At 51.7% G+C, this 22,770-nt stretch overlaps 1 protein-coding gene across 1 annotated transcript in view; it reads right to left on the bottom strand.

Annotated features, from left to right (window-relative positions):
* Positions 1 to 22,770, bottom strand: part of NFATC2 (nuclear factor of activated T cells 2) — a 148,225-nt gene that overhangs the window by 40,128 nt on the left and 85,327 nt on the right. Inside the window, 3 exon segments of the mRNA XM_006097963.3 lie at positions 1,235 to 1,361; positions 1,756 to 1,811; positions 16,260 to 16,400. Of these exon segments, the coding sequence (XP_006098025.1) occupies positions 1,235 to 1,361; positions 1,756 to 1,811; positions 16,260 to 16,400 (324 nt within the window).

The raw sequence follows: 22,770 nt of genomic DNA, 5'->3' as shown, positions 1-22,770 counted from the left end.
CCATTCCTCAAGATGCCATTCAAAGGCCACCATCTCAATCCTGGCCCCCTGGGGACCAAGTTCTCACTGGGACCACGCTCGGACAGGTGCGCGCCAACCAGGCCCAGGGCGGCCTCACCTCCACACATGAGAGGTGAGAACTCATAAAACGTAACTGGAAACCTCTATGTGAGCAGGACTGTGGTGATGCAGTCTACAGCCCTCCCAGGGACCGTCTCCACTGTTCTAGGTCCCATTAGGACATCGCCACTCACGGCATGTCACGTCAGTCCTGGGCTGGGGCCCCACAAACCCGTGGACACACCTCGCCAAAGCCCCCTCTCCCCAAGGCCAGGCTCTCAGCACTGGCCCTCGGGTTCATGCTTTCAGCAACCCAGAGTCTCCCTGGGAAACTATTACAGAACAGAAATTACACCCTGGGTGACAGTCTAGATCAGAGGTCGCCAACCGGTGGTCCGCGGATACTGGTGGTCCGTGAGGTCTGAAAGGTTGGCGACCGCTGGTCTAGATGATAGGTTTTCCATTCTGGGAAGGTGCCTAGGGGGCCTGTCTCAAGCCTTGGGAAGCTTCGAGCCTGTTTCTGCAGGCCCCTCCTAATCTGATGTGTCAATAATATCAATATCACTTCCATCTAAGTCCCCTCTGTTAGGGCATCGGCTCCTCGAGGGCAGGGCTTTTTATCTGTGTGTTCACTGCTGTGTGTCAAGCTCAGAACAGTACCTGCCCTCAGATATTTTCTGGATGAATAAATGAATGAATGAATGAACAATGACACTTGTCACCCCTCCTGGGACTGCTTTGTGGGAATGAGACCTCCTGGACTGGTTATCCACCTGGCCTCAGGGTTACCACCCACAGTGGGGTCAACGAGAGATTCCATGGGTTTTAGGGCACAGTCACCTCTACCTCTATCATGATCAAATCTAAGGCAGGGACAGGAGTCACCAGCTTTGCAACCTTGTGCTGAGCAAGCCCTCACACGCCTCTCCCCATCCCGCCCTCCCAAAGGGAAATACTAACAACACCAACAGCTCACATCGCTGCTGCGTTTGCTGTGCTGAGCACTTCCTGTGCACCTGACTCCTGTAACCCTCTAAGGAAGGCGCCATTTGCTAGGTGAGGAAACCGGGCTGGTTGCACCACCAGCCGAGGTCCCCCTGCCGGCAGCAGACACCAGGGTCCTCACCCACACGCTCACGCTGCCTCCCCACAGGGGCCTTCGGGAGGCGCCCACCTGGGTGGTAGGTAAAGTGCTGAGGCTGACTTCGTTTTCTCTTCCCGTTGATGACGTAGAAGTTCACCTTCACCGACGTGCGGACGTGCTTGTTCCGGTACTCGGGGATCTCAACAAAAAGCATGTTCTGGAAGGAAGGGGTTGTCATTAACTTCACGGCGGCAACATCTAAATTCCCATCCAAGGCCCCAAGCGCGTGGAGCCAGCCCATCTCCCTGAGTCATGGCACGTGGCATACGTTTACAGGTGAAATGCTATTTAAGGGGAATTTGACTTGTCAGCCTCGGCAAAGAAAGAACTGCCACTTACTCTATCGAAGAATAGTAAGATGTCACCGTTACAAATCAGCGGACTGGTGCTCATGGAACGTTTAGTTAACTCGTCAATTCAATACCTACTGCGTGGCTGTTAGGTCCAAAGCCCTGGGACTTTGGTGCAGGAAAGGAAAAGGGAGGAAAGAGGACCCGAGGGAGGTGGGCAGGACACGGTCAGGGCGTTCGGTCCTCTCGCCCAGTGCTTACAGGCTGGCTCTTGTCTTTATCCACGGTGGCCTCCATCTCCCAGATCTGCTGCCCATCTGGAAAAATCCAAGGATGACAGACTCTGAAGGAACTATTAGAAACCAAAGACTTAAGACAAAAACTCACCAAAGCCTCTTTATCTTGGTTTTTGTATGATATCATCTCAGTACAGCATACATGTGTGTTTGTGGAGCGGATGTATAGATGTACACATATGTATTTTACTTGTCATATATGTATTTTTCTTTTTGCAAAGGAAACCCACAGTGACAATAGAAAACTGGGCGACAGCCTAGCCGGTTTGGCTCAGTGGATAGAGCATCAGCCTGCAGATTGAAGGGTCCCAGGTTCGATTCTAATCAAGGGCACATGCCCCGGTTGCAGGCTTGATCCCCGGTAGGGGACGTGCAGGAGGCAGCCAATCAATAATTCTCTATCATCACTGCTGTTTCTCTCTCTCCCTCTCCCTTACTCTCTCTGAAATCAATAAAAACATATATTTTAAAAATATATTACATATATTTTTAAAATATATTATATTATATATAAAAATATATATTTTAAAAAAATAATATATTTTTAAAAAAGAAAGAAAACTGGGCGGCAATAAAAAAATAAGGGGGAAAACTGCCTATCATCCCATCACCGATATCTATTTCTCCACATCTGAATGCATATGTATATTTTATTCTTTCAAAATAAAAGTAGTATTGTTACACATTATACTTTATGCTTTGTTCCACCAAAGACTAATTCCAAGATGTCCACTGCAGACCACTGGCTGCCCCAGACATCCCTTCCTGGGTGTCTGAGAACACAGGTGGCTCACACGGTCTGTCCTAAGATGTCCTGGCTGATGAGTCACCGGAGAGAATGGAAACATAGGACCCCACCCTCCACAGTTCAGTCAACAGTCAGCCTGGATCCCACACGGCTCATTGCAGCAGCTGATGAGCGGTTTTGCTCAATAGTAAACTCCTCCCCTGAAGCACAGCACTAGCTCCCTCCCCACTTTGGGGCCAAGAAGCCAGGCCAAACAAAACTCTGCATTTGCAAATAATAGATTTCTTTTACTGACCACCTACATTGGCCGTTGGGCAGCTTTTGGCTCCAACAAATCATTTCCACCAGTGTTTCCAGGGTGTTTTGTGGAACACTGGCTCTGAAGATTATTAAATGGGTTTACGAGAATGGGAAACAAATTCTACAAGCGAATAAGCATTTGGGAAATGCCGAGTCTACGGACCCAAGAGAAATGGGAGGGAGCCCTTCTTCCTAAATGTCACCCTTCCCTCCTTGTCTGGTGGGCGTGTGTAAATAAACTCCACCCACCAACAGTCACAGATTCTAGTGCACGGCGCTTGAGGGTTCCCTTAGAAATGACCAGCCCAGCACCATCGGATGGGGAAAGGGAGGCCTGAGAAGGAAGAGGGCCGTCCCAAGGCATGCAGTGGACAGCTGTCACCGTCCTAAGGAGCTACTGGCACATCCAGTAACAAAGGAGATGCTCTCAGGGAGAAAAGCTCCAGGCTATTGAGCAGAAAGACGATGAGCAGCTTCCTGGGAGGCTGGAGGCGGGGCCCACGTAGGCAGGATCTTTCCCCGGTCACGGCCATCACGAAGGTGCATGCACGTCTCCTCAAGCCCTTCCCTGTTCCCTGTGCCTCCAGATACCATCCAAGCTCCCCCAGTGGCCGTGAGGGCCCCGCTCAACCTGGCGCCTGCCTCTGTCCCAGCCTCTTCGGGCGCCATTCTCCCCCCTCCCCCCAAAATAACAGCTGTTGCCTATCAGTGCTTGCCACATGTGACATCACTCGAAGCACCTCGCAGGTACAGACTTGGTGAATCCACACGACAACCCTAGGCCACGGGTCTGCTCATCGCCACCATCTGACAGGTGAGGATACTCAGGCACAGAGAGGTCAAGGCACTGGCCCCAGAACACACAGCAGGTAGGTGGAGAAGCCCCATTGGAGCCCAGGCAGCCTGGCTTTAGAGCCAGTTACCTTACGTGGTTTCAGATTCCTCTGCCAAGTTAATAAAGGTGGGCAGGCATCTCAGTGGCTCATCCTTGAAGACCCAGCTGTGGTCTCCAGTTAGACCAAGTTTGTCCCCTCAGGGCTCAAGAGCACCCTGGGTACCCCACCACCACTCTCACTGTCTCCCCATTGTCTGGAACATTCTCAGAGATTGTCTACCTGATTGCGTGCCCCAGCGCTCAGCTATTTGCCGACACGACGACAATGAAAATCACCGAAGTCAGATAGAGTCACAATGTAAGCGGTGGCCAGGGCAGGAGAGCTCCTTCCAAGAAAGCAGAGGCCCACTGGGTGCAAACGCCAGGTGCCCATTGGTAGATGGATAGTTAAACAGGATGTGGTCCACCATACGATGGAATATTATTCAGCCTTAAAAGGGAAGGAAATTCTGACACGGGCTACAACACGGATAGACCTTGAAACATTATGCTCAGTGAAATAAGCCAGACGCGAAAGGCCAGATATGCATGGTGCCACTTACATGAGGTGCGCAAAACGGACCAATACACAGACACAGAAAGAAGAATACAGGCTACCTGGGACTTGGCGGGAGGCAGGGGGAGAGTTACTGTTTAATGGGTGCAGAGCTTCTGTTTCACACAATGAAAATGTTCTGAACATAGACAGTGGTGATGATTACACAACACTGTGAATGTACTTAATACCCCTGAACTATACACTTATCCATGGTTAAAATGATCAATAGTGTATTATGTGTATTTTACCACAATTAAAAAAAAACATTTTTATTGATCTCAGAGAGGAAGGGAGAGGGAGAGGGAGAGGGAGAAACATCAATGATGAGAGAGAATCACTGATCAGCTGCTTCGAGCCCACAGCCTGGGTATGTGTCCTGACCAGGAATCGAACTGTGACCTCGTGGTTCATAGGTTGAGGCTCAACCACTGAGCCATGCTGGTCGGGCTACCACAATTTTAAAAAAACCAACTGGCCTCACCCCCAGAGGTCTGGCTTGTTTTGCAGCCTGTAAAGTGGCTTAGGGGTTTTTTTTAATTAGTTGCTGCCATTTCAAAATGAGACTTCACTGAAAAATGCAGATTTTGTTCTTGGACAAAAAAAAATTCTGACATTCTGGGCACCCACAGGGAACTTACCATGGCATCCTCTTCTGACAGTGTGTGATGCCCGCTATACCATGGCACCCCCGCCCTGACCTCCACAGCTGTGCGCCCTGCCTCAGTGGGCCTTTGAGAGACAGGGAAAGGTGCCACTGCCCGCAACCTCGCTCGGAAGACTGCCCAGGCTTCTGCAGGTTCCCTCGCGTAGGATGTGCCTGATGTTATTCTCATGATTGCAGGACATCAGACCCCCTGCTGTCTCGGACATTGTCCCATTCTGCTGCACTGTCCCCCAAACCAAGGACCCCCAGCCTGGCCTGCAAAGGGCACCCCTACATAGCCACCCACTCAGAACCCCTCCCTTCCACCGCCCCTCGCTGGGCTCCAGCCAGGGCAAACAGAGCCTGCCAGGCAGTTCTTCCTCAGGATGCCCTCTGCAGTGGGGCCGCCCACGGCACATCCCGCAGCCCCGCTCCCAGAGCTCCTGGCATCAGGTCAGAAGACAACAGTGGGGTTGGAGGAAATGCCTGCTAGGTCCATGTTCTCACAGGCCTTCAGCGCCCGCCTGCTGTAGCCCTGGTCCTCCCTGCGCCTCCCTGGGCCTCCCTGAGCCTCCCTGGGTCTCCCTGGGCCTCCCTGCGCCTCCCTGGGCCTCCCTGAGCCTCTCTCACGGGCCTTCAGCGCCCGCCTGCTGTAGCCCTGGTCCTCCCTGTGCCTCCCTGGACCTCCCTGGGCCTCCCTGCACCTCCCTGGACCTCCCTGGGCATGTTCTGTGCCAGAACGGACTTCCCCTCTGTTCGTCACCAACTCTGGAGCAGACAGACCTGCTTCAAATCCCTTGTTTTGCCCCCAATTAACCATGTAAGTTTGGCTAAGACACTTCACCTCTCTTTGACTCTAATCCAAAATATGGGGGAAATCATAGTACCTACACCTCCTAGGAGTCATCCCAAGATAACAGACACCCAGCAGAAAATAAATGTTGAGTCGACATCGGCAAACATTATTATTGTGACCAGTGGCAACAGATTATTGAAATTCTGTCTTTTTCGTCTTTTTTGCAGTCTGGGTTCAAGCCCTGTTCTCTCCATTTAGCTGTGTGGGCTTTGAGGGGTAGCTTAACCTCTCTGTGCTTCTGTTTCCTCAGAGACAAATAATAAAGTTAATTTACTGACTTCCAAGAGTTTGGCAAGAATTCAAGTAGGAATTATATGTAAAATGCTGAGCAAAGTGCCCAGCCCATAGTGAGTGCTGGTCTCGTCTCTGTTGTTTTAGAATGTGGTGTTTCACGTGGGTCCGCCTCTAGGGAGAAAGAACTGGCTGGCCATGTGACCCAGTGCTCTGGTGGGTCTCACAGGTTCTTGTTCATTTCATGGCATGACATCTCTCACTGCAAATGAATAAAACGGCCATAGAAAGTATTCACTGAGGGGGGCAGGCCGAAGTAATTACGGGCCAACCATACTGGGTATGAAATAGCAGGTATATGAGGTAAAGGAATACCAGGCAGCACTTAGAATAAGGAAGATCGTATTTTCTGACCTGGAAACGTGTTGCTGTTATATTAAAAGGCAGCATGTGTAAGTGCTGCAGAGCAGTGTGTGCAGCGCTATGCAACTCTGTGAGTCTGCAAATATGTCTGCTTCAACTCAGGGAACCTGTGTCTAAGCTACACGTACGGTTACACCTCTGCGGCCGGGACTGGATGGATGAGGCGAGACCATCACGTCTTCCTTCACAGGATTCAAGCAACGTGGCAGAGCTATGGGCGGTTTCCATTTGTGTGCATTTTCCCGGTGTTTTTTTAAATAAAGTTTTTCTCTTATGAAAACAACTAGAGGCTCGGTGCACAAAAAATTTGTGCACTCAGGGGGGTCCCTTAGCCCTGCCTGTGCCCTCTCGCAGTCTGGGACCCCTCGGGGGATGTCCACCTGCTGGCTTAGGCGCGCTCCCCGGGGGATTGGGCCTAAGCTGGCAGTCAGACACCCCTCTGGCAGCCTGGGAGTCCTTGGGAGATGTCCACTTGCCAGTGGGGAGCAGGCCTAAGCTGCAGTCAAACATCCTTAGCGCTGCTGAGGAGGCGGGAGAGGCTCCCGCCACCACCGCTGTGCTGGCAGCTGTCAGCCTGGCTTGTGGCTGAGCAGAGCTCCCCCTGTGGGAGCGCACTGACCACCAGGGGTCTGCCCCCTGGTGGTCAGTGTGTGTCATAGTGACCAGTCATTCCCAGTCGTTCTGCTGTTAGGGTCAATTTGCATATTAGCCTTTTATTATATAGGATATGTTGCAACTGCCAGTTGACTTGCCTCTTTCCCAGCACCTCTCTGGGGCCACGATCTTAGACGGAGGCCGGGCCCAAGCCACCAGCACTCATTAAGCTCCTACTGCACAGCAGGCCCTATGCGGGCTGTTGGGGCCACAATACCAGCCACACATGCATGCCTGAGTTCAAGGTCCCTGGACAAAAAGGCAGGCCCCATGTCCACCGGAATGCAAAAGAGACATGACTCAAGGTTCCTCACCTTGACTGAGAAGGGGACCCTGTCCCCCTCCTCAGCCTCCCTCCCCAACTCAGCTCCAGCCACACTAGCCTTCTCTGCCCCTCCACCAACCACGCTCGCTCTTCTCCAGCCCTCACCAGGACCAGTTCCTTCCCATCCTTTAGGTTCAGCTCAGGGAGAACCCCCCTGACCTGTCCCCCATCCTGTCATGTTCTGTGCCACTCACTCTCTGGCATCATTTTACCTGACGGCTGGGTTTCTATCTCTCGTTCTCTATAAGCTCCCTGAGAGCAGGACCATGCACCTCTCTCGCTCTTTGCTTTACCCCCAGCACTATGTGGCTGGCACATAATAGGTGCTCAATAAACACTGTCAGAATAAACAAACTGATCTCAGGATTCCCCAGTGCTTGACCCACAGCCAGAGCTCAGGAAATGTCTGACTACTGACCTCTCCGGAAAAAAGACCCCACAAAGAGAAATCACCGAGCCCTGATTGAAGGATCCATTTGGGAACTGACTTAGAGGAAAAAGCCTGGAATGCGGATGCCCACAAGGAATCACACACAACCAACGCAACTCAGCTTGAGTTTTCTGTATGAACCCGCCTCCCGCCCCATACCCGGGTCTGAGCCTCCGCGGAAACCGGCCCAGAACAGAGAGGCCTGAGGAGATCAAGTATGCATCTACTGCTCTGGGCGGAGATGAAATAAACGGCTTCGGTCTCTCGAGCAGATGTTCGGGCAAACTTCCCCCGGCCTAAATTAAGAGGGACTGGCAGCCAGCGTGAAAACGAGAACGTCCTTCCAAGTCTTACTCAGAGGGGAAGAGGAAAGAGCCAACATCTTTGGGCAAAGAGGCTGGGCCTAGAGGAGACTTAGCAAGTCTGCAAGGAAAAGAGTGGGGTGGGTGGCATGCCCGGCTCAATTAGCATCATAGCCTTCGATGCCACTCGGCTGCAGTGCAGATGAACAGGCCTCGCGTGTGGGCCCAGGGCCCCTACATGTCAGCCGGTTTCGTGACTTCTCTTTGCAGACAGCCCTGGAGCCCCAGGTCGGAGCGGAGGGTCAGGAAGCAGCGGGTTGGCGTGGGGTCTGGAGGCTCAGCGATTGGCCCGATGAGCGGGGGGCCCATGCGGGCGCTCACAGGATGAACAAGGGGCCCTCCAGGAGGAGGAAAGCAGATCGGTTCTCACTTGGGCCGCAAGCATGCCATTGGGCTCCAGGCAAAAGGGAGGAGATCAAAACGTCAGCTTGGGTTAGGAGACCGTGCGTGATGTGTCCCAGTCCTGGCTTTTGAAAATTGGCTAAATGACGATGGTGGGAGACATTTTGGTCTGCGTTACATTGCTCACGAGCAGCAAAGCGTGTACTCCCTGGACACACGGGCTTAATGAGCCGAGCAGATGGGGGATTGGGACAACTGCAGGGGCTGCTCACTCACCTCCCAGCTTCCACTTGTCTTCCCCCGACCCCCACCCCCCGCAAGTCCATTCCTTATCTAGATTACAAGAACAATCTTTAAAGTATAAATTAGATCACGTCACTTCCCCGCTTATTGCTTTTGGAATAAAATCCAAGCTCCTCGCCATGCCTCTAGGCCCCGGCATGATCTGATCCTCCAGCGACCTCACACCCACCAGCCACCTTGGCCTGCTTTTGGTTCCTCAAATGCTCCAAGCTCACCCCCTCCTCAGGGGTTAGGCACTGGGTGGTTCCTTCTGCCTGTGACATTCTTCCTACAGTCCACCAACTCCCTCTTCCCCGCCTTGAAGTCTCTGTTCAACGCCACCTCCTCAGGGAAGCCCCCCTGACCACTCTCTACAGAGTTGTCACATTTAACAAATAAAAATACAAGACATCCAGTACTGAATTTCAGAATACAATGCATACTTTTTACTGCGAGTATATGCCAAGCTCTGTGCCATTGCACAGGACATACTCATACTAGAGGAACTCATTGTTCGTCTGAGATTTGAATATAACTGCATGTCCTCTTTTCCCCTACCGCGGGCCTGCTGTTGCGCCTATGACCTGGTTTCACTGTCTTCACAGCACCTTCCCCACCTCCAAGTGACCTATTACAAACAAGTTTGCGACTGTCCACCTCCCGAGGACAGGGGACTCATCCATCACACATCCCCAGGGCCTGGCACAGCACCTGCACACAGTAGGCATCCAGTAACTATCTGGGGAATGACGATGGAAGCCCTGGGGCTGAGCGAGCAGAGCAAGGCTAACAGGGCATCATCGCTCGGTCATGTTACATAGAGGCCGGATGTCAGCTCATCTTTCATGCCGCTCCTCTGGGTGATGAGCTGTCATCTAGAGATGACCTACACCCGCTTCACACAGCCAGTCCCTCTGGGAGCCCAGCCCTCCACTGACCAGCTCTGTCAGCTCCAGGAAGTGGGTCAACCTCACTCTGTGAGCTGGTTTCCCCCGTCTCTAAAGTAGGGGCAGGGAGCAGAACTTCGGTCAAGCTCCCTCCAGCTCCGGCGAGGATGGCCGGAGCCCCACAGCTCGGATGACGGTGAGAAGGAACTCACCTGTGCCCGGAAGAACTCTTCTCCCAGACAGGAAACCAGCAGGACCCCACCTTCCTGATACTGTGTCAAGTGAACTGGGTTCCCAGGGGATGTGTGGAGAGTCCGCTGACATTTTTTGAGCACCTACTATGTGCTCGACACCTTCAGGTCCCGGATCTTCTTTTATCACTAGAATACTACCAACCCCATTTTAGAGATGGGGAGCGTGAGTCCCAAAGCGCATAACAGGAGGCTGATCCAGGCTTCAAGCCACGCCTGCCACTGAGCCCAAATCCAGCTTGCTTACACCTTAAATATACAGTCTCAGAAATATAGAACCAGTAATAGAAAAGGGTGTGAAACAATTCATGGATATTATGATTTGTTGGGGGAATGGGGGTGGGGGATTCCAACCTGCTAACTGCAAATGACACAATGGCCAGTGGGAAGGCTGGGACCCAGGGGGGCTCATTTCCCCGTGTCCTCTTTCAAAGGCATCCAAACAGAATGAACTGCAGGATTCTCTCACTCAGAAGTCTGTTCTCACATGCAATGGACTGGAGTTTGGGCAGATTTTCAGCTCTCTGAAAATGAGACCGTTTTCTCTGTCCCCCGTGGGGCTTCAGCAGTGATCTGGCCTCTGCCTGCGGAGGAGAGCTGTGCGGCCCAGCCAGCTGTAAGTGGTGGGCTCCAGCGGGGGAAGAGGGGGGGAGCGATGACGCTGTAGACGTGAGTCACCCAGGGCAAAGGTCTGCGAGCCTTAGTCATGCCCCGGCCCAGCCTGGATCTGACCTTTCCCAGAGGGAAACCCAATCCCAAGTCTATTGTTTCAGAAAACGCCGCGCTGGGCGAGCCCACAGAGACCCACAGGTGGAAGGAGGGGGTGCCTTCTCTAAGGTGGTTCCAATTTTTCCAGGACACTAATTCGTGGAAAAATCCTTAATCTAGCAAAAAAAGAAATTTATTTTAAGCAAACGCATTTCTATTTATTAAACGAAGCTCAAAATACAACCTTTGGGAACCTCCAAGTAATAAAATGACTCATCTTAGGATGCGATGACTCAGTGGGAACGAGGGATTCCACCACCCACGCCTCCTCTCCAAAAAATCAACTTGCCCTCTCAACAGGTGATGGGAGCCTCCGCCATCCGCCTGTTCCAAGAACGGCGTCCAGCAAAACAAAACACAAGTTCCCTTCAAACAATTTAAGTTTCAAAGCTGAGTAAGCCGAAGCAGGCACGGTTCCAACCTACACCCCCGCAGGAGAGAGAGCCAGGGAGCTACTTGGCGGGGGCAGGGGGCCCGAATTAAGGAAGATTTACCAGCTGAAAAATTCCAAAACTCTGTGTCATGTGGAGGAAGCTTCCAAAACATTGGATCCCACCCAGGCGCGGGGAGTCACCCAAAGCCATGGCAACCCCGTTTCCGCTGCCACATCACTTTTATTTTTGTGTCCCTAGATTTTTTCCTGTTTTGCAATGTTTTGCTGGGACCCCCGACTCCGCCTGGGGCCTGGGTGGCCGGGGGCCAGGGTGACCTGCTGAAGTCAGGGACAGCCTGGACTCCTGGCGTGAACTTCGCCCAAAAGGTCACACTTTTTTTTTAAATTTCGGAGAATATAGAAAGGCTTTTCAGCCAGCGGTGAGAATGGTAAATGGGAAATACCCTGGTGGTTCTGTCTGGTTTCTCTCATCCTCTGGGATATGATTAGAGAGATTGCTCAGGGGGTTGGTGATAAATGTGGCTTGGGATTCCAGCTCTGTCTCCAGCTGTGAGCTGAGCTGGGGCCCCGTGACCTGACCTCTACGAGCCTCAGTTACCTCATCTGTAAAATGGGGATAATGCCGCCCACCTCTCAGGGCTGGTGTGACAGTGAAAAGAAGTGACACATTCACTCAGCAATATGTGTGAGCACCTACTGTGTGCCAGGGATTATTCTAGATGCTGCAGACACAGTAGCAAACACCAAGTCCCTGCCCTCAAGGAACTAAGAGTTCTAGCGAGGGAGGCCAGATAACCAATGAGTGAACGAATAGACAAGGTCATTTCAGTAGTGCTAAGTGCCACCGGGAGAACAGAGCAGGACAAGGGGACAGGAGCTGACAGGTGCGAGGGGAGGGTGACCGGCTTCAGAACAGATGGGCAAGGAGGGGCGGAGGCTTGAAGGAAGAGGAGGGCGAGCTTCATAAAGAAATGATGGCAGGACATTCTAAGAAGAGCGAGCGAAAGCAAAGGTTCTGAGGCAGAATCGAGCTTGGGCTGTGCGGGGACAGAATGAAGCCAGCGCCGCGGCAGCCAAGTAAGCAAGGAGGAGGTCGAAAAAGCTGAAATCGGAGGTGATGGGTGAGGGCCAGGCCCTGAGAAGGCCTGAAAATAATTAAAATTAGTAATAAAATATCAATCATCATACTAATCGTGCTGCTATAAATAAGAGGCCTTTTTCCAAAACACCGAGCTCTTCCAACTTAAGGAACCCCATGCTGCCCCTCTCCTGTCTTTCCACCGTTCTCCAATTTGTCATCGTGCTGGAGTGGAAACCACCAACTCCATCCATTTCAGCCACGGCTATAAAAAGAACGCTGGAGCCGGTGGTGCCGATGACCCAACGTGGGGGCTAAGATTAGCCCAGGAGGCTGCCACCTTCCCTTAATGTGAGAACCAGCTGGGGCTCCCCTTCCTTGGAAAAGTTCGGCTGTTCCACTCCACCCCGCCCCGCAGCGCCTTCGCCGGCCAAGCTGTCCATGGAGATGGGAACAGGGATGCGTTTTGGAAAAAAGAAGTTGAGCAACAGGGATTCCCCCTGCAGAAGGCAGCCCTGGGCCGGGAGGCGAGTTCTTGGGGTCAAAAGAGCAGAATCAGCTCCCCTGACAGACACAAGGCGAGCCCCCTGTCTGTCACAGCCACCAGGAGCCAGATATCCCACCAGGGAAGCCCACCACTCCTGGGGGGAGGGGCGGAGGGGGTGTCTCAGACACTCCGGGGTCTGTTGGCACCAGTCCAGGGACCACATGCATCCAGGATTCTTTAGTTAGACTTTCACGAACTGCATCCTCTCGACCCCAGAGACCCACTGCAGAAGTCGGTGCTTGATTTCACCACAAAATGGCCCAAGTCAGCGGCTCAGAGCAGCTAGAAGAAGGTCTTCAGCCCAATTAACCTGGTTCTAAGCTTTTTCAGAGCAGAACAGCTAACAGTTAAGGTACAGACTCTGGAGCCAGGCTGGCTAGGGCCAAACCCAACACTGCCATTAACCAGCTGTGTGATCTTCACTACGTTACTTAGCCTCTCTGTGCTCAGCTTCTCATGAGTAAAATTGGGAGAGCAGTGGTTACCTTGTAGGACTGTCATGAGGAATCAGATCCGTTAATATATATAAAATGCTTAGGACAAGGCCTGGCACATAGTTTATTATTACTTATGATGGTTTTTCAATGTCTCTCAGTTCCATGAGCTAAAATCTTACCTTTTGCCCTTCCATCAACTAAATATAATGATAATAATAGAAGCTAACATTTAATGAGCATCTACAATGTGCCAAGCTCTATGGTCTCATTTAATCTCTCAAGAGAAGTAAATCATCTGTATTTTACAAAAGAGGAAATACTGGCTCAGAGAGGTGAAGCGACTTACCAGGAATGCCAAAGCTACTAAACTCAGATCATGGATTTGAACTCAGAGTCTGTGCCTGTAACCACCACAGCCTGCAGCCCCCCACAGCTGCCCAGCCAGGGCCTACGCCGAGGGCAGTGTGTGTCAAATAAACCCTGTGTATGGCCTGAGCTCTGATAAGACCGGACAGACCATGACATAACAGCAGACATTCAATGAGCACTCCCTATGCACTGAGCTCACGTTGTTCATTTCTGCAATCCACTCCAGGAGGAAGGGACTGTTACTACCTCATTTTACAGAGACAGAAATCGAGGCCCAGGAGAGTAGAAAAACTGGACAATGTTGGGTATGATCTCAGGTGAATGCCCTGACTTCTCTGCCGTCTGCCTCCCACGGGTGCTGGGTTAGAGAGGACAACCTGGGGAGAGAGGCAGGCGAAGGGCCCGCCCACAGACGGACTCAATCACAGGGAGCTGTTACTATCGCTCTTCTCATAACATGCAGCGGGCTCTGAGTTATCCTCCCTTTAAGAGGTAAACTGTGAAATTTCCTCCAGGCCAAGAGAAGAAAAACCTGAGAGTAAATGCCATTCATTCATTCATTCACTCACTCACTCATGAGCTCCCGGACAACTGAAAGCTGGCTGGCCCGCAGGACCTGGCATCTGAGTCATCCCTACCCGGTTCCACTGCCCCTCCCCCACCCCCGCCCCATAGGAACTACCAACCTGGACACCAATAACAAGACATCTGTATGTTACTAGCATTTTCCCTCCACCAATAAGGCATTTTGAAGCCATACACTTCTTGTGAAAGTCAGCAGAAGGCCAACAGGATGGCGCCTGCTACAGGAGATGCATCAGAACCGAAGAGGCTAACCTCATAGCACTCTCCTGCTCAAGAACCCAGCATGGCTCCCTATTACTTTACCCAGGTGCAGACCAAAGCAAGCTTATGTCTGTACCTGGCGTTGGAAGACCTCTGTGTTCTGGCCTCTGCCCGCTGATCAAAGCAGTTGCCCATGTTAAACAGCCTCTACTTTGGCAAATTGGCTTGCCCTCTGACTCAGCAGAGCCGTACGAATTGTTGCTATAGAAAACATTTTACATTTTCCCACCACCTGGAAAACAAGCATCCCCCAGGACACTCTGAAAAGTGCATGCCCTCTTGAATCCACTATCCCACGTCTAGAAAAGAAGCAAAACAAACAGCATTAGCTAACATACCACACACTTTCTATTTCCCAAGCATTTTATAAGCACTGAACATGATGAGCTCCTAATCTCTCGACCACCCGATGAGGTAGGACTGTCACCATCCTCACTGTACAGATGAGGACATTGCTGCCCAGAGAGGATAAGTAACTTGCCCAAGGTCACACAGCTAGAAAGGAGTGGGGCTGGGTTTTGAACACAAGCAGACTGGCTAACAAGCGAGTTCCTATCTAACTGACAAAACGAATGCAGAAGATGTTCATCACTGAGCTACCTATAACAGCACAGAGTTGGAAGCAGCCTAATGCCCAATAAAAGGGGAATAAATATGGTGTTGAACAAACACATACTAGAAAGCAACGCATCCATTTCAATGTCCGTGTTCCTAACCCCTCACTACACCACCACTGACCGATCACGGGCCTTCTAATCCACTCCCAAACCCACCCGCCCTCAGGGCCCATCCTCAGGGCCCCAAGAGGAAGCTTTGTGGGAAGAGGGAAGAAGCTCACCTCCCCCAGACACTCTGCTTTCTCTGTCAGCAGGTGTCTTCATGATACACAGATCCATGATGCATCCAGGCTGAAGGGCAGCCCCCAGAGGAGGTGCCCTGGGCAGTGCACAAGCCCACAACTGAACAACCTGCCTGCTACATTCTCTGCAACATCCTAAAGGCAATAAACCAAGAAACAAACATCAACACCCCTTTGAATTAACCTACAGAAATCATGTCCACTAGAAGAAAAGAACTAGGTCTATCATCCACAACTACCCAATAATTGCATAATCTGATACTTTTCCTGCTTCCCATCATTTCTCTTTGCCTCACTCTCATGGGCAAAACACATTACCAGACCATGTACACAAGAAAGACTACAACACGGCCAATAAACAGAAACATTAAACCTCTCAGAGCAAAGGAACGCAAAACAAAAAGAAGTACCAATTCAGTGAATTGTTTTAATTTTTTTAAATGGCACTTCTGGGAAGGGGGGGAAACCAGTTCTGATGTGGTATTGGTGGAAGTTTCAATTTGTACATTTCTGGAAGGTAGCTTAGCAATCTGCATTTAAAATCCTCAAAATGACTCTCCAGCATTCCACTGCTAGGAATAAACCATAAATAAACAAGATGCACATGGAGATTTGTGTCAAAAAGATTAATTAATCTTCAAAGTATAAGAAGATTAATCACAACACGATTTATAATTAAACATAAATAGCCAATGTTTATCGGCTTACGATATACCTGGTGCTGTTATAATTACTCAACATGTACCAACTCATTTAACCCTGTGACAACCCTCTGTTATTATAATTTCATACATAAGAAAATGGAGGCACAGAGAGGTTAGGTAATTTGCCTGAGATCACACAGCAAGCAAGTAGCAGAGCCAGATGTGAACTGAGGATACCCAGGCCCAGAACAGGCACATTAATCACCATGCTGTCTGGCCTCCCTTCTTGATAATAGTAAGAACCAGCAGGTGGTGGCTTTCGCATGGCCAGGGGACACGCATGAGCTGAAAGGGCCCTACCTGTGGTCTTCTCCGTGAACACGACCTTGGACTCGGCCGTGAAGTTCTGGCCCGTGAGAATCATCTGCTGGCCCCCATACACCAGGCAGCTGTCGATGTCTTGTCTCTCCACCATGGGCAGCTCGTGGGCGGATCGCTGGGCTGCGGACAGAAGACAAGAAGTCACTGTGAGGACACTCCAGCAAGGCTTTCTGATTTCACGGTGATGAGCTGGGACATGCTCTGCCCACCTTTTCACCTGTTGTCACGTCTAAATGTGGAGCCGTCATCACCCCTGTAAACCTGACTGCAAATGTCATGTTCTCGTAAAAGTGTCCAAGTCATTTGGATGCATTTTCTCCTAACAACACGTTTTGTTTTCCTGAATCAAGGGACGGGAAAGGCAAATGAGAATTTGATTACTGTATTTTTATGAAAGGACTAGTGGCCTGGTGCACAAAATTTATGCAAGGGGCTCAGCCCTCGCAGCCCTGGCCGGCCCTTGCAGCCCCGGTATCATCCGGAAGGTCGTCCAGACAGTCCTTCTGCTGTTCAGTCTAATTAGCATATTAGCTCTTTATTATGTAGGATGGGCAAACCAACTATTCCATGAGACTCATTTCGCTAGAATGCACTTTCTCCTTTTGCACTTGACGTCAGCCCACACCTTCAGCACACACATACGACACGTTAGGACCCGGTTCCTGATATTTGCTTTGAAATTCATTAGCAATTCCAGACCTCGTCTGAAAGGCTTCCCTGATCTGCCCACCATCTCCCTGACCTCACTCTCTACAACGGACTCCCCCTTGCTCGTGCTGCCCCAGCCTCACTTCTGGAATGTTCTGTGTCTCAGACACACTCCTGTCTTAGAGCGTTTGCACTTTCCAGTGCCTCTCTCTCTGGCAGGTTCTGCCCCATGACCTGCAGGGTTCCCTCCTCACTTCCTGCAGGCTTCCACTCTGATGTCACCACCTCAGCGAGGCTTCCTCCTCTCTCGCAGCTATAGCGGGTACCCTGTCCATCTCGGTCTGTCTGTCTCTCCCTCTCTTGCCTTTATCCTGCTTTTACCCTGCTTTGTTTTTCTCCAAAGAACTTTCCACTTACAGACACACTACATGTGGCTTTATTAGTTCAGGTCTTCTTCTGCCCCCTCTAGACTGTAAGCCTTTGTGTATGATGTAAGCCCACGGCTGGGGACAGAGCTGGGATTTAGGAGGAGGTGCTTGGGAGGGAGGGAAGGAGAGAGGGAGGAACGGATAGACGGGTGGATAGCTGGCTGGCTGGAAGGACAGATGGACAGGCGGACAGATGGATAGGAATAAATGTGAATATATCTCAGTACATCGTGGCACACATACCTCTATCTCTCTCCATATCTAAGTTTTCATGTGTGCCTGCAATAACGAAAGAAGGAAGAACGGGCAGCCGTGTGCTGAGCACTTTACTGCAATGATATACTTGAATGCTCACAGCAACCTTCTGAGGAAGGAAGTATTAAAATCATGCACACTTGACTGGGGAGAAAATTAAAGCTAAAAGAAGTCAGGTCACCACGTGGCCAAGGCTCTGTGGCAAAGCTCAGTGGGAACCCCCAGAGCTGCCGTGCCCAGCGCCGGCCCCTCCCTTGGCCACGCCAGCCAGGCTCTGACTCTGCTGCAGGGAGGATGAAGACCCTCCCCAGCCCCCTTCCCAGGGCGGGTGAGAACCGGGTCCCAGCAGCACCAGCGGCCCGTCTGCTCAGGCCTCGCCTTGGCAGCGTGGGTCGAAGAGGCCGGTCCTCCCCTCGGTGAGTCACCCTGAGCTCCTGGCCTTCCTCCCAGAGCCCGAGAACTGGGCGGAGGGCCAGTCCTTTCCGTGCCAGGGGCCCGTGGACCTCCCCATCCGGGAGCCGGGGCAGCAGCCGTGTGAGGCCGAGGCCCAAACCGAACCCTCCCCTCCTGGCCGGCCTGAGCCTCCAGGTGGTGAGCACCCCCTCCCTCTGCCCAGAGCTACACTGGAACCGGCTCCTTCGGGAGCCACCATGCACTTGGCAACATCTAAGGAATCTGTCGTGGACCAGACAGACGCTCCCAGACACTTCCCTTTCAAAGTGCAACCCGACGACTCACAGTGATCCCGACGGTCTCCCCATCCCGCTCCGCCCAGGCTCTCTGCTCCCAGGGACCGGCCGGCCAAGTGCTGCTCCAGGGGCTGCCGGCTCGGAGTATATATTCAAAAGGCCTGTCCACAGAAGCTAATGTCTCCCACATGGGCCGGGTTATTAATCCCTTCTTTCAATATACGCGTTTTGTATGACTTCCTAATTGAGCGGCTACAAATGGAGGTTTACTAGTATTAGCAGTGAAAACACCAGCAGCCACACCGCCCGGAAAAATGGTCCCAGCTTTTAAGTTCTGCCTTTGATGAGTCTGGGGTGGGGGCCACCGCTGGGAGCTGTGGCCCCAGGGATGGGTGGGGAGGTGGGAAGAGCCATCTGCCCCGTTTTGCAGGTGGAAAGCCTGAGTCATTGCTACTGGCCACGCTGGCCAGGGGCTCTCAGCCAGCCAGGCCGGGGCCTGGCCATGACCAGGAGGTCTGAGCAGGCGGGAGGCTGGCCGGCCAGCTGCTCTGTGAACCACAGTGCATCGTTGTGAACACGTCGAGTCTGTTTCCTAAAGCAACCTCGCTGTTGCTCCCCTCAAAGCCTCACAGTTTCAAGCAACCAACTGATTCTCTCTTTGCCAGATTTGCCCTTCCCATCCCTTCTCCTTACCCGAAGGAAAGCTATCTTTTTTCAGGAAAATGTAGCCTTTACCGGTACTGCAGGCTGGCAATGCCAAGCTCGGCCGGGAGCACCAGCACCGCGGGGTGCCTGTAAGAAAGGCTGAACCTCGGCCCCACCCCAGGCCTATTAAGCCCAAATCTGCAGCTTAACAGGGCACCCAGGTGGTGCTCGGGTCCCATCGAGTTCGAGAAGCACCGCTCAGCTCTGCTGCACATTAGGGTCAGCTGGGGAGCTTTAACAAGGCTGACCCCCCCGGGCCTGGTTCCAGAGCCAGTCCTCAGCCTGGGCACCAACACTGGCTGGGTCATGCTGTGGGTGGGGGCCCACCTGTGCATCGTAGGATGTGGAGCAGCATCCCTGGCCTCCACCCACTAGGTGCCAGTAGCACCCCTTCCTGTGGACACCTGCCTCTGAGCAGGGCTGGATGTCCCTGGTTGAAAACCATTGATCTAGAGATTCTGACTTCCAGGGTCTGAGGGGAGGACCCCAGCATAATTTTTTAAAAAACAATCCTTCATGTTCCCGTGGGCCCCCCAGTTGGATCTGAGGCGCCGTCCCCGCCGGGTCATGCAGGGCCCTAGCAGCCACGGGAGAATTCCTGGTTACTGCTGCTTGAGTCTGGGGTCAGAAAGGCCTGGTTTCCGGTCCTGCCTCTGCCAACTCCCTGCCCTGTGACCCTGGGCCAGTCACTTCACCTCTCCAGTCACGGATGCCTTCTCTGTGAAGCCCTAACAGGTTGCCAGAGGGGAGGTGAAGGGGGGGAGGGGAGGGCAAGGGATAAATGTAAAGGGGAATAAGAGGTACAAACCTCCAGTTATAAAGTAAGTCACAGGGATGTAGTGTACAGCATAGAGGAAAGAGTCAATATTACGGTAACAACTTTGCTTGGTGACAGATGTTACTAGACTTATTGTGATCACAATGTAAGGAATATAAAGGTTGAATCATTATGCTGTACACCTGAAACTAATATTGTATGTCAACTATAATAAAAAAAGAAAACATTATAATACTGAAGACATAGTATTTTCAATATACTTAGAGAAAATATCCATTGTGGACCCAGACAAAATATTTTTGAGAATGAGGATAAAATAATGATACCATAGCCCAACAGGCATGGCTCAGTGGTTGAGTGTTGACCTATGAACCAGAAGGTCATGGTTCAATTCCCGGTTAGGGTACATGCCTGGGTTATGGGCTCAATCCCCGGGGGGGAGGAGGGAAGGGGGGAGCATGCAGGAGGCAGCCAATCAATGATTCTCTCTCTTCATTGATGTTTCCATCTCTTTCTCCCTCTCCCTTCCTCTCTGAAATCAATAAAAATATATTAAAAATAAATAAAGATCTCATAGAGAAAATGATAATAATAAATAAAATCCTGCCAGTGCCAGTCCTCTTGGGTCCTCCTACAAGCAGTATAAACATGTGGATGTGGTTAGTATGTAATTGGTAAATATTTAATACCAATAACCCAAACGTCCATCAATGGTTGAATGGATAAACAAAATGTGGTCTGTTGTACACAAATATTACTCAGCCATAAAAAGGAATGGAGTACTGATACAGGCTGCAACATGGATGAACCTTGAAAACATTATGCTAAACTGCAGGAGCCAGACACAAAAGGACACATACTATATGATCCCATCCTATATAATAAATAGCTAATATGCTAATTAGACCAGACGGCCAAATGACCTTCTGGAACGACCTTCCAGAATGACCAGTGGGTGGGGCCATGAGGCCGCTCTCAGGGCTGCGAGGGCCTAGGCAGCTGGGACTGCGAGGGCTGAGCCCCTTGCACGAATTTCGTGCATCGTGCCTCTAGTTTATATGAAATGTTCAGAAGAGGCAAATCCATAGGGACAGACTGGTGGGTGCCAGGTCTGGGGAGTGTCTGCTAATAGGTACGGGGTTTCTTTTTGGGGTTTGTAAAAAAGTTCCGGAACCAGGTCATGGTGGCAGCTGCACAACACTGTGAATGTACTTAATGCCACTGAACTCACATTTTAAAATGGTTAAAATGGTAAATTTTGTGTTATGTCTGTTTTACGACAATTAAAAATACATATAGGTAATGTAAGACCAAAAACACAGTTACCACTCAAGAAACCAGTCTTTACTCTCATTAACTTTCAAAATGCCTCTTTCTTGCTCATGTTCAAAACGTTTGCCCACTTGGGATCTTTTTAAACCCTTCATCGAGGAAACCGCGATTAGTACCATTTCACAGACAGAAAAGAGATGCTCAGAGCTCGGCCTCCTCGAGGGGCAGCTCCCACCAGGGTGGAGGCTGTTGTGTTGGACACACCTCAGTCCCACTCAAGTCCCCCACGATGTGATCCTTGGATGGGTCCTTCCCAACTCTAACCCTCAGTGTTCCCCTCTGAAAAAGGGGTTTGTGAACAGACCCATCTCACAGGTCGTGGTCAGGATTAAAAGGGAGACTTCACAAAAAGTGTGTCTTGTTCATTAAATAATATGGGCCAACAAGTTCAACCAGATCAAACGCCACCTTTTCTTGGGCAGTTTCTAAGTGGTTGGCACTGGCTAGGTGGTGCCTTATGTTGTGTATTTCACCAAATATGTGCTGACCACATCCACGCATTCACACATAGGACTGCGCTCGTTCCTGTTGGTCTTGGTGGACCCCAAACCATAACCCGGTTTCTCGGCCCTGATTGTTAGCATTTCTCAAAGTGAGGTTCCCAGGCCGCCGGCAGCAGAATCGCCTGGCTGGGGAGGCGCTTAACGAACACGCGGACACCTGGCCACTCCCTGACCCGCTGCTCTCGAATCTCCTAGACGAGGCTGGGCATTTGCATTTGCATTTTAACAATCTTTCCAGGTGACTTGTTACCCACATTTGCTTGAGAGCCAAGTTCCACACTTAAAAGGCCACCTGAGGACAAGGGGACCTCCTCCAGGGGAGGCCTGGCATCCTGAGAGAGCCCAGAGGCAAAGCAAACGAACCCAATTAGCCTCCGAAAGAGGAACCGAGGAGCGGCAACCAGCAACCAAAATTACCCTCCCGGGGTCCACTTCCCTCTCTCTCTCTGATGCAACCTCTAACACCTATGGCTGCTAATTGGGGTGACACCATCCAGGGCCTGTGGGAGGGCTCTCAGGAAGCCACTGGGCCGCCCGGGCCTGCGCTGCCACCCCCAGCTGCCCCCACAGACACCCACTCGCCTTTTCAACCGTCACAGATTCCAGTCCATCCAGCCCACACCCCCTGCCACGTTCTCACCCAATCAGGGGCCGCCCTTTTAGAGGCGTCCTGAGGGTCCGGGGCTCACCCTGGCAGCTGGAGCTTGGCGGTGGCCCTCGCCAGGAGACTTCCCCAGGCTTCCCTCCTGCCCCCGGATTCTGGCACGTCATAAAGCGGCCGGGGTTCCTGTGTTTTATGAGCTCTGAATCAACAGGGCGCTGTTGGTTTAACCAGTTTGGGTGTTTACTTTCACTGGCAACAGTGGCGGACGGGGAGCAGAGCCGCCGTGGCCAGGCTCCCCGAGGGAGAGTGACACGGCGTGGGGTCCTCCGGGCTGGCCGGGGCGGCCTGGAACGGGGACGTTACTGCCTGACTGTCTGCAGTCCGCTCAGTCACAGGGGTGCGCGGCCAAGAATTACAATCTACACAACGACCTCAGGAGAGACGGGAGAGGCTGGTCGGGAAAACTCGTCTGTGCAAAGTGGGTGGGTTCTGCGAATCACGGCAAATAGTTACAGCCGCCGTCAACAGGCCTCAGCGCCCCGGCACCT

The sequence above is a fragment of the Myotis lucifugus genome, unplaced genomic scaffold (assembly GCF_000147115.1).
Source record: "Myotis lucifugus unplaced genomic scaffold, Myoluc2.0 scaffold_215, whole genome shotgun sequence".
NCBI lineage: Eukaryota > Metazoa > Chordata > Mammalia > Chiroptera > Vespertilionidae > Myotis > Myotis lucifugus.
Note: the sequence above shows the minus strand (reverse complement) of the source record. Positions and strands in the feature narration are given on the sequence as shown.